The sequence below is a fragment of the Mustela nigripes genome, chromosome 4, assembly GCF_022355385.1.
Source record: "Mustela nigripes isolate SB6536 chromosome 4, MUSNIG.SB6536, whole genome shotgun sequence".
Taxonomy (NCBI): domain Eukaryota; kingdom Metazoa; phylum Chordata; class Mammalia; order Carnivora; family Mustelidae; genus Mustela; species Mustela nigripes.
In genome coordinates this window covers 138549749-138561957 of record NC_081560.1, presented here as the reverse complement: position 1 = coordinate 138561957, position 12209 = coordinate 138549749, and the positions used below count along the sequence as shown (strand labels likewise).

The following is a 12209-nucleotide window of genomic DNA, read 5'->3' as shown; positions in this document are numbered from 1 at the left end:
TTTAAATGGTCCCCAAAAAAGTGATAATTATGTGATGTAATGGAGGTTTTAGCTAATGCAATGGTGGCAATTGGATTGATACACATAGGTGTATCAAATTAACACATTGTATACCTTAAACTTATAAAATGTTATCATCAATTATATCTCAATAAAAACTGCTTTGAAAATATGCTTATGTGTAAAATGTACTTTCAGGTAAGGGTAAAGAAAACTAATTAAAATAATAATTATAGAAATGAGTCCACAAAGCTTGTGGATATCTTGTGGAAAAAGACCTTACTAATTTGCTGACTATTCTAGTTGATGGCCAGTATAAAAAGTAAGGATAAATTAACAAAATGTGTGGTGTTTTGTTTTTTTTTTTAAGATTTTATTTGAGAGAGAGAGAAAGTATGAGAGTAAGTGAGCACAAGTAGAGGGGAAGGGCACAGAGCAGGGAAGAAGCAGACTCCCCACTGAGCAGGGAACCCAATGTGGGGCTCGATCCCAGGACCTCAGGATCATGACCTGAGCTCAAGGCAGACACTTAATCAACTGAGCCACCCAGGTGCCCCCCAAATATATTATTTTTAGAAAGTACAAAACAAGTTAACTTCAGTCACATACAGATGTTCTGTACTGTTATTCCTTCCTTTTTCACCCTTTATTTTACTGATGTCACAAGTTAAATCTTTTATACTGTATATCCATTAGCATATTTTTATACTTAAGATTTTTTTTTTAATGTTTGATCTTTGAACTTCTGTTACAGAATTTAAAGAGATTTACACATCATCATTATAGGACAACAGTATTCTGTATTTGTCTATATATTTGCCTTCACCAGTGAGCTTTATACTCTATGCTTTCATGTTGCAGTGTAGTTCATTTCAACTTGAAGGACGGCCTTTAGGGTGTTTTTGTTTTGGTTTTTTTTTTGGTAATGCAGGTTTAGTGGTGTGAACTTCCTCAGCATTGTTTATCTGGGAACATTCTTTCTTCTTCATTTCTAAGGATAGTTTTACCAAATATAGCATCTTTGGTTGGTAATTTTTTCTTTCAGCGCCTTCCATCTTACATCCTATTTCTTTATGGCCTACAAGGTCTTATAGTTTTATGGGTTCCCCTTGAAGATGATGAATCAGTTTTCTCCTCCTGTTTTAAAAATTCTCTTTGACTTTGGCAATTTGATTATAATGTGTCTTAGTGTGGATTTCTTTGGGTTCCTCCTCTTGGACGTCTTGGATGTCTGTTCTTCATTCTGGATATCCATTAATTTCCCCAAATTTGAGTTTTCAAATTTTCAAGTTTATTGCCATATTTTCTTTAAATAAACTTTTTTTTTTTTTTTTACCATATTCTTGTCTTCTTTCTCCTTCATGTATATATTGGTTTTCTGTAAGTCCCTTAAGGCTTTTTCCTTTGTGTTTTGTTTCTCTGACTGGATAATATCAAATGATTTATCTTTGAGTTTACCTTTGAGTTTATCTTTCTGCTTCATTGAGTCTGCTTTTAAGACACCCTAGTGAATTTTTCAGGTCTATAATTGTACTCATCAGCTCCAGAATTTGCTTTTTAAAAACAACTCTCTTCAGGCTCCTGGGTGGCTCAGTGGGTTAAGCTTCTGCCTTTGGTTCAGGTCATGATCTCAGGGCCCTGGGATCAAGCCCCCACATCAGGCTCTCTGCTCAGTGGGGAGCCTACTCCCTACTCCCCCCACCCTTGCCTGCCTCTCTGCCTACTTGTGATCTGTCAATTAAATAAATAAAATCTAAAAAAACAATGCAAAAAACTCTCTTGATGGTAGTTTTTTTGGTGCAGTGTTTTCTTGAGCTTATAGAGCATCTTTATGATGGGTATTTTGAGTTCTTTTTCAAGTAGTAAATATTTCTGTTCAGTTTCTGGAGATATATTTTGCTCCTCTTTTTGGGCCACATTTCTGTTACTTCCATGTATCTTGCAACTTTATGTTAAGATTCGCATTTTTGAAGAACCAACCACATATCCCAATCTTTATAGATTGGCTTCATACAGCAATCAGCCCAGTTACAGATTCTGGTGCCTCTGAAGCTTTTTTGGGAGAGGATACAGCTTCTCTGGGTTTGTGAGGGCAGTTCTCAATTGCAAAGCTTGCCAATTTCTTTTTCAAGAGCTGTTCATCTCTTGTTCCCTCTGGTGTTTCTCTGCAGCAGTGCAAGTTCTCTGTGCATAGCAGCAAGGCACCTCCTGTCTCTTCTCATCACCTGCCAGGCAGGCAAAGTATGCCAGCTCCCCATTCCCACCCCAAGTCAGGTGAGGCACATACCAGTCTTTCAGACAGCTTTCTGAAAAACTGGAACACCAGACATACCTTCCACTTCTTTCCCTCCCTCCTGAGGGAGAAGGCTTGTTTCGCATCTTTTTCTGATTGTGTCAAGCTGTGCCAGCTCCACAAACCACCTCCCACTTTTCTTTTTCTTACCCAACCTCAGGAATGCAAACTATGCGACCTTCCATTAGCACTCCAAGTGAGGTGAACAGAAACCAGTCCCTTGAGCAGCCCTCTGAATTGATAGAATGTTGAACACACTTCCATTCTCATTTCTTCCTGTAGGAGATGCTGAGCTGTTCCTGCCTGGGGGGAGGGGCTGACAAGGGTAAAGTGAAATTGCTCCTCATACGCATTTCGGCATTGTGTTTCTCCTGGTGTACTGCAGCTTCTTCATTGGATGTGGGGAATCTCATAAAGGTATTTTGATCTGTACATCGTTGTTAAATCAGTGTTTCTGGGATCGTCAAAGCCTAGGACTTGGTATTCTGCCATCCTGCTGACATCTGATAATTACTTTATTAGATATTTTTCATTGTGTATGTTAACATTTTTGAGTGCCTGATTTTTTTTGTTTTCCTTTAAAAGTATCTTGATTTTTGTATTGGTAGGCCATTAATTTATTGAGGACTCTGATCATCCATAGCTTGTTTTTAAGTTGTTTTTTTGTTGCTGTTTTATTTTTGTCAGAATGGTTTAGATAGAGTATTCTTTGCTCTAGGGCTAATTTAGCCCTGCTAATAAGACATGGCCCATCTGTTGTGTTTATTAAATACTTTGAGTGTTCAATGATTTATCACATGTTGAACATTTTCTGCTTGTAAGTTCTGAAAAGTTTTGGCCTATAGCTCTTTGGTAATTGTTCTTTGCCCAACATTGAATATTTTAATCCTTAGAATGCACTACTTACGGGTGCCTGGGTGGCTCAGTGGGTTAAGCCGCTGCCTTCGGCTCAGGTCATGATCTCAGGGTCCTGGGATCGAGTCCCATGTCGAGTTCTCTGCTCAGCAGGGAGTCCGCTTCCTCCTCTCTCTCTCTGCCTGCCTCTCTGCCTACTTGTGATCTCTCTCTGTCAAATAAATAAATAAAATCTCTAAAAAAAAAAAAGAATGCACTACTTACTATTAACTTAAGGGAGACTCCATTAGATTCATGGAACTTTGTCTTTGTGTAACTTCCTCCTCTGTGGTCCTCTTCCCCACACATTCCTGCCACCTCAGCCTCTCTAAACTGTGATCTCTCTCTTCTCAACTTAGCATGGTCACTCCATATTGCTTGGGATCCTGCTCCTGATCTGGGAAATGTCGCCAAATAGAACTTCAGGACAGTTATAGGTTTAATTTTTTTCAGAGAGTTGCTGTCTGTTATTTAGTGTCTGAACATGTTTTATATATTTTGTTAAATTTTCTGTATTTTTCCTTACACTGGGAAGGCAAGTCAGGTGTATTTACTCCATTGTAGTTGAAAGCAGAAGTCTTCTTTCTATACATCATTATATGTCACCAACTCTATAATGTTTAAATCACTGTATTATTATATCTTTACCACTCTTGGAAATGTGCAGTTCCTAAGGTGGTAAAAGTTGTAGGGATGTAATAGGGTATAACCCGCCTACTACACATGAGCAGCATTCAGGTCAGGTTTTTCAGAAGAGATTATGAATGCTGTTTAATGAAATGAACTGAATAAAGCAGTGTGGTTAGGAGATTATACCAGATGATACTGAATGTCTGTAGATTTTCTTTTCTAGAGCGTTAGGTTTTTGAGAAATCAGGTTATGACTCAACCTTTCCAGGAGACTTTCCCTGACCCTATTCTCTGTCTTTATATATTCTTTACCATTTGACTTATCTGTTTTCCCTATTTACTGTGACTCTCTTAAGGACAGACAGTCTTATTTATATTTATCTTAGCAACTAGTGTAGCTCTTATAGCATTTGAATGAAGAAATGAATGAATGCTGTCCCTTTTCTTTGTGAATAAATACCTTAGGTCTCCACTTTATCAGCCCCTAATCATTTGGTTCCACAAACTCTTCAGAGGGAAATAAACAGGAAAATGATCTAACCTTGATGAGTTAGGGTCAAGGTTGGAAGGAAATTTGAGCTATGATGAAAAGATTACTTTTGGGGGCACCTGGGTGGCTCTGCTCTCAGTCGTTAAGCATTTGCCTTCAGCTTAGGTCATGATCCAGGGTCTTGGGATTGAGCCCCGCATTGGCCTCCCTGCTCGCCGGAAGCCTGCTTTTCCTTCTCCCACTCCCCCTGCTTGTGTTCCTTCTCTCGCTGTGTCTCTCTGTCAAATAATTAAATAAAATATTTTTTCAAAAAAAGATTGTTTTTGAACCAGGTGGGGAGTTAGTTTTTTGTTGCTTTTTAAAAATGTGTTTTTAAGGCTTAACCTTAAAAAAAAAGTTATTTTTCTTGCTTATAATTAAAATACTTCTTTGCCTTTGTTCGTATGCATAAAATATTATTTGTAAGTAAATGAAATAGCTATTGGTTTATATCTTATTTAAATAGTCATATGAAAGGAATGTGTTAAGAATTTTCTCATATTGCAGATTTTAATCCCAGTGTATATTTTCCAATCCCTTTTCTGATCAGTATAGATGAAGACTTTGATTTTTTTTCCTTAATCAGCCATAGACACATTGAATACTTTGTGTAAGGCACTGGGTTGGAAACTCTGGATGATTAAAAGAACAGTGTCCATTCTCTTCTTATTTTTTTTAAGTTTTAATTAATTATTATTCCAGTATAATTTACATACAGTGTTATATTAGTTTCATGTTTACAATATAGTGATTCAGCAATTCTATGTGTTACTCAGTGCTCATCATAATAAATGAACTTTTAATCCCCTTTACCCATTTTACTCAGCTACCCACTCCCTTCCCCTCTGCCAAGCGCCAGTTGTTCTCTGTATTTAAGAGTCTTTTTCTTTGTTGTTTTGTCTCTTTTTTCCTTTGTTCATTTGTTTTGTAAATTCCATATGTGAGTGAAATCCTATGGTTTTTGTCTTTCTCTGACTGATTTCACTTAGCAATACACCCTTTATATCCTCAAGATCGATCCATATTGTTGCAAATGGCAAGATTTCATTCTTTTGCATCGCTGAGAAGTATTCCATTGTGTGTGTGTGTGTGTACACAACACATCTTCCTTATGCATCATCTATAGGTGGACATTTGGGTTTCTTCCATATTTTGGTTATTGCAAATGATGCTGCAATAAACATAGGGGTGCATCTGTTGTTTTAATTAGTATTTTCATATTCTTTGTGTAAATACCCACTAGTGGACTTACTGAATCATATGGTAATGCTAGTTTTAACTTTTTGAGCAACCTCCATGCTGTTTTCCACAGTGACTGCACAAGTTTGCATTCCCAACAGTGCATAACGGTTCTTTTTTTTCCACATCCTTACCAACATGAGTTGTTTTTTGTGTTTTTGGTTTTAGCCAGTTTGACAGGTGTAAGGTGATACCTCATTGTGCTTTTGATTTGCGTTTCCCCAATGATTAGTGATGGTGAGCACCTTTTCAGGTGACTCTTGGTTGTCTGGATGTCTTCTTCAGAGAAATGTCCATTGATGTCATCTGCTGATGTTTTAGTTGAATTATTTGTGTTTTGGGTGTTGAGTTGTGTAAGTTCTTTTATATTTGGATACTGACCCCTTATTAGATATATCATTCTCTCGTTCAGTAGGTTGTCTTTTTTTTTTTTTTTTTTTAATTTTAATTTATTTGTTAGAAAGAGAGAGCTCCCAAGTTGGGGGAAGGGGGAGAAGGAGAAGGAGAAGCATATTTCCCACTCAGTGGGGAGCCCAATGTGGAACTCAATCCTAGGACCCTGGGATCATGACCTGAACCGAAGGCAGATGCTTAACCAACTGAGCCACCCAGGCGCCCCATGTCTTTTTGTTCTGTTGTTTCCTTTGCTATGCAGAAGCTTTTTATTTTGATATAGTTCCTAGGGTTTTTTTGTTTTTATTCCCTTGCCTCAGAGACATATCTAGAAAATATTGCTACCGCCAGTGTCAGAGAAATTATTGCCTGTGTTCTCTTCTAGGATTTTTATGGTGCCAGGTCTCATATTTAGGTGTCTGATCCATTTGGAGTTTATGTTTGTGTATAGTATAAGTGCTTTGGTTTCATTTTCTTGCATGGAGCTGTCTAGTTTTCCCATCACCATTTGTTGAAAAGACTTTTTCCCATTGCGTATTCTTTCCTTCTTTGTTGTAAATTAATTGACCATATAATTATAGGTTTATTCTATACTCTTTATTCTGTTCTCTTGATCTATGTGTCTGTTTTTGTGTCAGTACCATATTTTTGGAATATTTTGAGAAAAATAGGTTTTAACTCTTCTTTAAATGTCTGGTATAATTCACCTATGAAGCCATCTGGTCCTGGACTTTTGTTGGTTGGAAGTCTTCTGATTACCAGTACCATTTCATTGCTGGTAATTAGTCTGTTCAAGTTTTCTGTTTCTTCCTGATTCCGTTTTGGGAGGTTTTATGTATGTTTCTAGGAATTTATCCATTTCTTCTAGGTTATCCAGTTTGTTGGCACATAATTTTTCATAATCCCTTAGAATCCTTTGCATTTCCCTGGTGTCAGTTGTTATTTCTCCATTTTCGTTTCTGATTATGTTTCTTTGAGTTCTCTCCCTCCCTCCCTCTCTTTCTCTTTGTTTTTGATAAGTCTAGCTAAAGGTTTATCAATTTAGTTGATCTTCTCAAAGAACCAGCTTCTGGTTTCATTGATCTGTTGTTCATTTTTTTTTTTTTTAAGTTTCTCTCTCTCTCGTCTGTATATATATAGATATACGCACTCTAATTTTTATTCTCTCTTTCTTCTGTGTAGCCTGTTTCTTAATGATCATACTATGTTGAACCACATGACAGTGCTGATATTTGACAGTATTTCGTTGGTAAAAAGAACAGAGTCATTTGACTTTAATAGTTAAAGAGCAAGGTAGATTCTGGAAATATAAAATAACAAATTGTGTGATATGGTTTAGTCACTAAGTCATGTAGCAATTTGAAAAAATAAAGTCATTAGCTTGGATGAAGAAGTTAGGAAAAACTTTCATAGAATAAAGTTTCACTTTCAATCTCTAATCAGCTAGAGGGGCTTCTCCTGAACATTTCAGTCTTTTTCTTGCTATTAATAGTTGAATTAACCTGATAAGTCCATCAGATTTTTGTCTTAATGTAGAATTTTTTTATGTATGTGTTTTTATTTAAATACCAATTTTTAAGTCTTTTGGCCCCACATTTATTCTTTCAATTCATTTTTTCATGTTTAAAAAAATAACAGACTTTATCATCCTAACCTTTTTTTTTTTTTAAAGATTTTATTTGTTTATTTGACAGAGAACGAGAGTTAGAGAGAGAATACAAGCAGGGGGAGTGGGAGAGGAAGAAGTAGGCTTTCTGTTGAGTGGGGAGCCCAACATGGGGCTCGATCCCAGCACCCTGGAATCATGACCTGAGCCAAAGGCAGATGCTTAATGACTGAGCCACCCAGGCACCCCATCCTAACTGTTTTTAAGTGTACAGTTCGGTTGTGTTAAGTGTATTCACACTGTTGACAAACAGGTTTTTAGCATTTTATCATCTTACAGAAATGAAATTCTTTATCCATTAAATACCTCTGTTCCCTCTCCCTGCAGCCCCTGATTACCATCATTCTATTTCCTGTCTCTTTGAAATAGACCATGTTAGATACCTCATATAAGTAGGATCATAGATTATTTTTCTTTTTGGCTCATTTCACTTGGGATAATGTCTTCAAGGTTCATCCATGTTGTAGCATGTGGTACAATTTCCTTTCCTTTTTTAGTTTTCTTTCAGAGAGTTACTTAAAAATTTTTTGACATACAAAAAGCTGTACATAACTAATGCAGACAAATTAAAGGAGTTAGAGATAAGTATACACCAGTGATCCATCATGGCAATCTGTGCCATAAATCTGTCCGTCACTTTTAGAAGTTTTCTCCCACCCTCTTATTTGTTATTATTATAGGCTGTTTTAGTGATAAAACACTTAGCATAAGGCCTATCCTCTTAGCAAATTTTTAAGAGAGTTTAATTATTTATTTACTAGAGAGAGAGAGAGAGAATGTGGAGGGCGGAGCAGAGGGAGAAAGACAAGCAGACTCCGCACTGAGCTCAGACAGCCACTGAGCACAGAGCCTGACTCAGGGCTCAATCCCAAGACCCTAAGATCACTGCCTGGGCGGAAATCAACAGTGGACGCTTAACCCACTGAGCAACCCAAGCCCTCCACCCCAGCCCCCCACCCCTTGGCAAAGTTTTTAATATACAGTAGTTTTTTTTTTAACTATAGGCACTGTGCTGTTCAGTAGATCTCTAGGACTTACTTAGTGTAATTGAAAATTTCTACCCTTTGATTAATATCTCCTCTTTCCCCTTCGCCCATCCTCTGGAAAGCACCATTCTACTCTTTGCCTCTATGAGTTTGACTGTTTTATATTCATAATGTAAGTGATATAATATAGTATTTGTTCTTCTGTGTCTGGCTTATTTCACTTACCATAATGTCCTCTAGGTTCATCTGTATTGTCATAAATGGCAAGATTTCCTTTTTTTGATGCTGAATAGTATTCCTCTGTGTGTGTGTGTGTGTGTGTGTGTGTGTGTGTTGCACATATCACATTTTAATTTGTTGACTGATAGGCATTTAGGTTGCTTCCATGTCTGGGCTATGGTGAATAATGCTGCAATGAACGTGGGAATATCGATCTCTTTGAGATCCTGATTTCAGTTTCTTTGGATATATATCCAAAGTGGGATTGCTGAATGATATTGTACTTCTATTGTTAGTTTTTTTGAGAATCTTCCATCCTGTTTTCCAAGATGGCTGTATCAATTTACATTCCCATCAACAGTGTACCAGGGATCCCTTTTCTGCACATCCTCACCAACACTTGTTATCTTTCTTGTTTCTTTTATCATATCTGTCCTAACAGGTGTGAGTGTAATATCCCATTGCAGTTTCAATTTGCATTTCCCTGATGATGTTGAGCACATTGTTGTATATATGTTGGCTGTTGATGTATCTTTTGTTCACTTCCTTTGCTCATTTTTAATCAGGTTATTTGGGGGGTTTTGCTATAATGTTGTAAGAGTTCTCTATATGTTTTGAATATTAGCCCTTTATTAAATATATTGTTTGCAGATATTTCCTCCCATTTCATGGGTTATCTTTTCATTTTGTAGATTGTTTCTTTTGTTGTCCTCAAGTTTTTTAGTTTCATGTAATCCTGCTTGTCTCTTTTTTCTTTTGTTGCCTGTGCTTTTAGTATCATATCCTTTGTTTTAGGCTGAATGTTACTCTTTTGTATGTAGATGCCACGTAATCCTTAATCCCTCATCTATCTGTGGACATCTCAGTCACTTCAAACATTTTAGCTGTTGTGAATAGTGTTGCTATTAACATGAATGTGTAAAAATCTCTTCATGACTCTGCTTTCAGTTCTTTTGGATATAAAACCAGAAGTGGGATTGTTGGATCATATGATTGTTCTATTTTTAACTTTTTGAGGAACCTCTTCATGTAGAAGTTTTCACAGATTTCATTGCTGTTGCTTCTGCTAAACTATCTGAAAATCTTTATTTCTTGATTAATGCAAATTTATCTTTTTGCATATCCAGGGCCCTTGCAGAATCTCCACCATCCGTTAACAACCTAAAGAGTGAAGTCGGTGATAAAGGGAAGAATAAGGATGAAGGAGAAGTTGGTAACGATGAAAAAAAAGCTGCAGATGTTTGTCTTGAGTCTCATCCAGAAGAGAAAAAGAAGAAACGTTCTGGGTTCAGAGACAGAAAAGTATGGAACACAGTCTTATAAATTAGTCAAAGCTCTTGTTAATTCTAATTAGAATAATGCATTTGAGTATCTTTTATAGTTTATTTCAGATGGCTCATATTCTCCTTACAATGATAGTCACCTCTCTGTTATTTTTTTGTCATTTTCTTTTTTTTTTATTAATTTTTAAATTTTTTTTATAAACATATAATGTATTTTTAGCCCCAGGGATACAGGTTTTTTCTGTCATTTTCTAAAAAGGCAAATATAGTCCTGGAATGTGAAGTTGATGGGGCTAGTGAAAAGATCTAGAATTGATAATCAGGATTTGCATATATTTTCTTCACTCTTTTAATGCTGCTATTTTAGTTGATTCTTGCTTTCCAGATCTTTCTGATGCTAAATGTTCTTGGAAATGTTAAGTCTTTGGTACAATTGATTTATGATGCCAAATTTGTAAAGGCAGAATAACCTCTCTTTGGAAATACACAAATATTTCCAAAAATTCAACTAATTTTGATGATAGTATAAACGTTGAATGACTTCAGCTTTTAACATCTTTAATACAACTTGCTGTTACAGAGCTCTACCTCAGAAAAATTTCAATTCCAGTATAGTATTCCTATGATACTGAGCATTTGAATTCATCAGACATGAGTAATGAAAAGTCAAAAGGATGAATTTCTTAGACATCTGCATGTTAATGTTGAAATTCAGGGAATTGCTTCCTTTGATAAAATGTAGCTAATAAGTGTAGCACAATAATTTGAGTTATTTCTGTGTTGCATGCGTGTTTGTGTGTGTGTGGGGTGTATATTTGCAAGAAGAGTTCCTTTGAGAAATTTGGATTGTTTGTTTAGATGAAATTATTAAATATGTTTTTTCATTTCTCTAATCTGTTTCTGATTGAGGTGAATTTGAACAAAAATGATATGTTATAACTTACACAAAGTGATATATGTCAACTATCCCAGTGTTTCTACAATGATATATTTATTTGATCTTTTGCCCTGAGTGAATTTGAGTAAAGTTTCAATTTATCTTGTGCCAGCAGTTTAATTTATAGTTTTTACATTTTACAAAATAGAGCTAAAATTACCCAAATAAAGATTTATTTTTGAACTTTCCGTTTTCTTCTCCTGCTTTCTGCTTAGCAGTGACCATATATCATACTTTGCAGATAAAAATGAAAGCTTGATCAATATAATTTACTTAATTTGTAACTCCCATGGCTATAAAACCTTTCTAATCTATTTCTGAAATAATTATTTTTTCACTATAGTCTCAGCGGAAGAGCTTAGTTTTCCATGTTCAAGGGTAACCATTACACATGTCATCCTGTTTCCCCAAGAACCTGTTTCAACACTTATTTTTTCTTCTGTCCAGTTTCCTCAGTTACTCTTTGTCTTTTCATTTATTACATAGTTTACATAGACATGTTAAAGATTTTTCCACCTTTAATAAAGTAATAAATTGCATTTTTGAGTTTTTTTTTTTTACCATTCACCTTCTTTCCTGCTGCACCAAACTGTTCCAGCCTCTACAGCTTCTCTTTGACATCCTCACTTTTCTCTTAAGCTTTTTGGTTTTGTTCTTTTATATTGTCTTGATTTTTATGTAATATTTCAAATATTCAGTGAGGAAAAAAATAGGGACTACTATAATGATAATGTACATATCTGACACTTATTTTTGTCAAGTTTTAACATTTGACTATTCTTGCTTCATTTATTTTTTAAAGAAACAAAATGAATATAAAAAATACATTGCTGTATACTTTCTCCAGTCCCATTTTTTCCCTCTTTTTCAGAGGTGAGTCATTTGCTTTAATTTGTGATTTATTAATATCACGTGTGGCCTGGTGGTTTTGTGTGTTTTAGTTTTCATTAAAAAAAAAAATTCCCAGGTCCAAAGAGTTAGGACAGCCCTGTCAATCAGTTTATGTTATACTGTTGTTATATGTGCTTCTCTTTCATTTAATATTTATATGATTTTATCTTCTTTCATTTTATTTTTGATTTTTAATTGTTAGTTTTCAATTTTCTTGTCCCTTCTGACACATCAAGTTCTGAATTCTGA

The 12209-nt window shown here is 35.6% G+C and overlaps 1 protein-coding gene across 2 annotated transcripts in view; it reads left to right on the top strand.

Moving 5' to 3' along the window:
• Positions 1-12209, top strand: part of MICU1 (mitochondrial calcium uptake 1) — a 246333-nt gene that overhangs the window by 56469 nt on the left and 177655 nt on the right. For both annotated transcript variants that reach the window (XM_059397702.1, XM_059397703.1), the window contains one exon: positions 9977-10151. In XM_059397702.1, coding sequence (XP_059253685.1) covers positions 9977-10151 — 175 coding nt within the window. The remainder of the gene's footprint in view (positions 1-9976; positions 10152-12209) is intronic.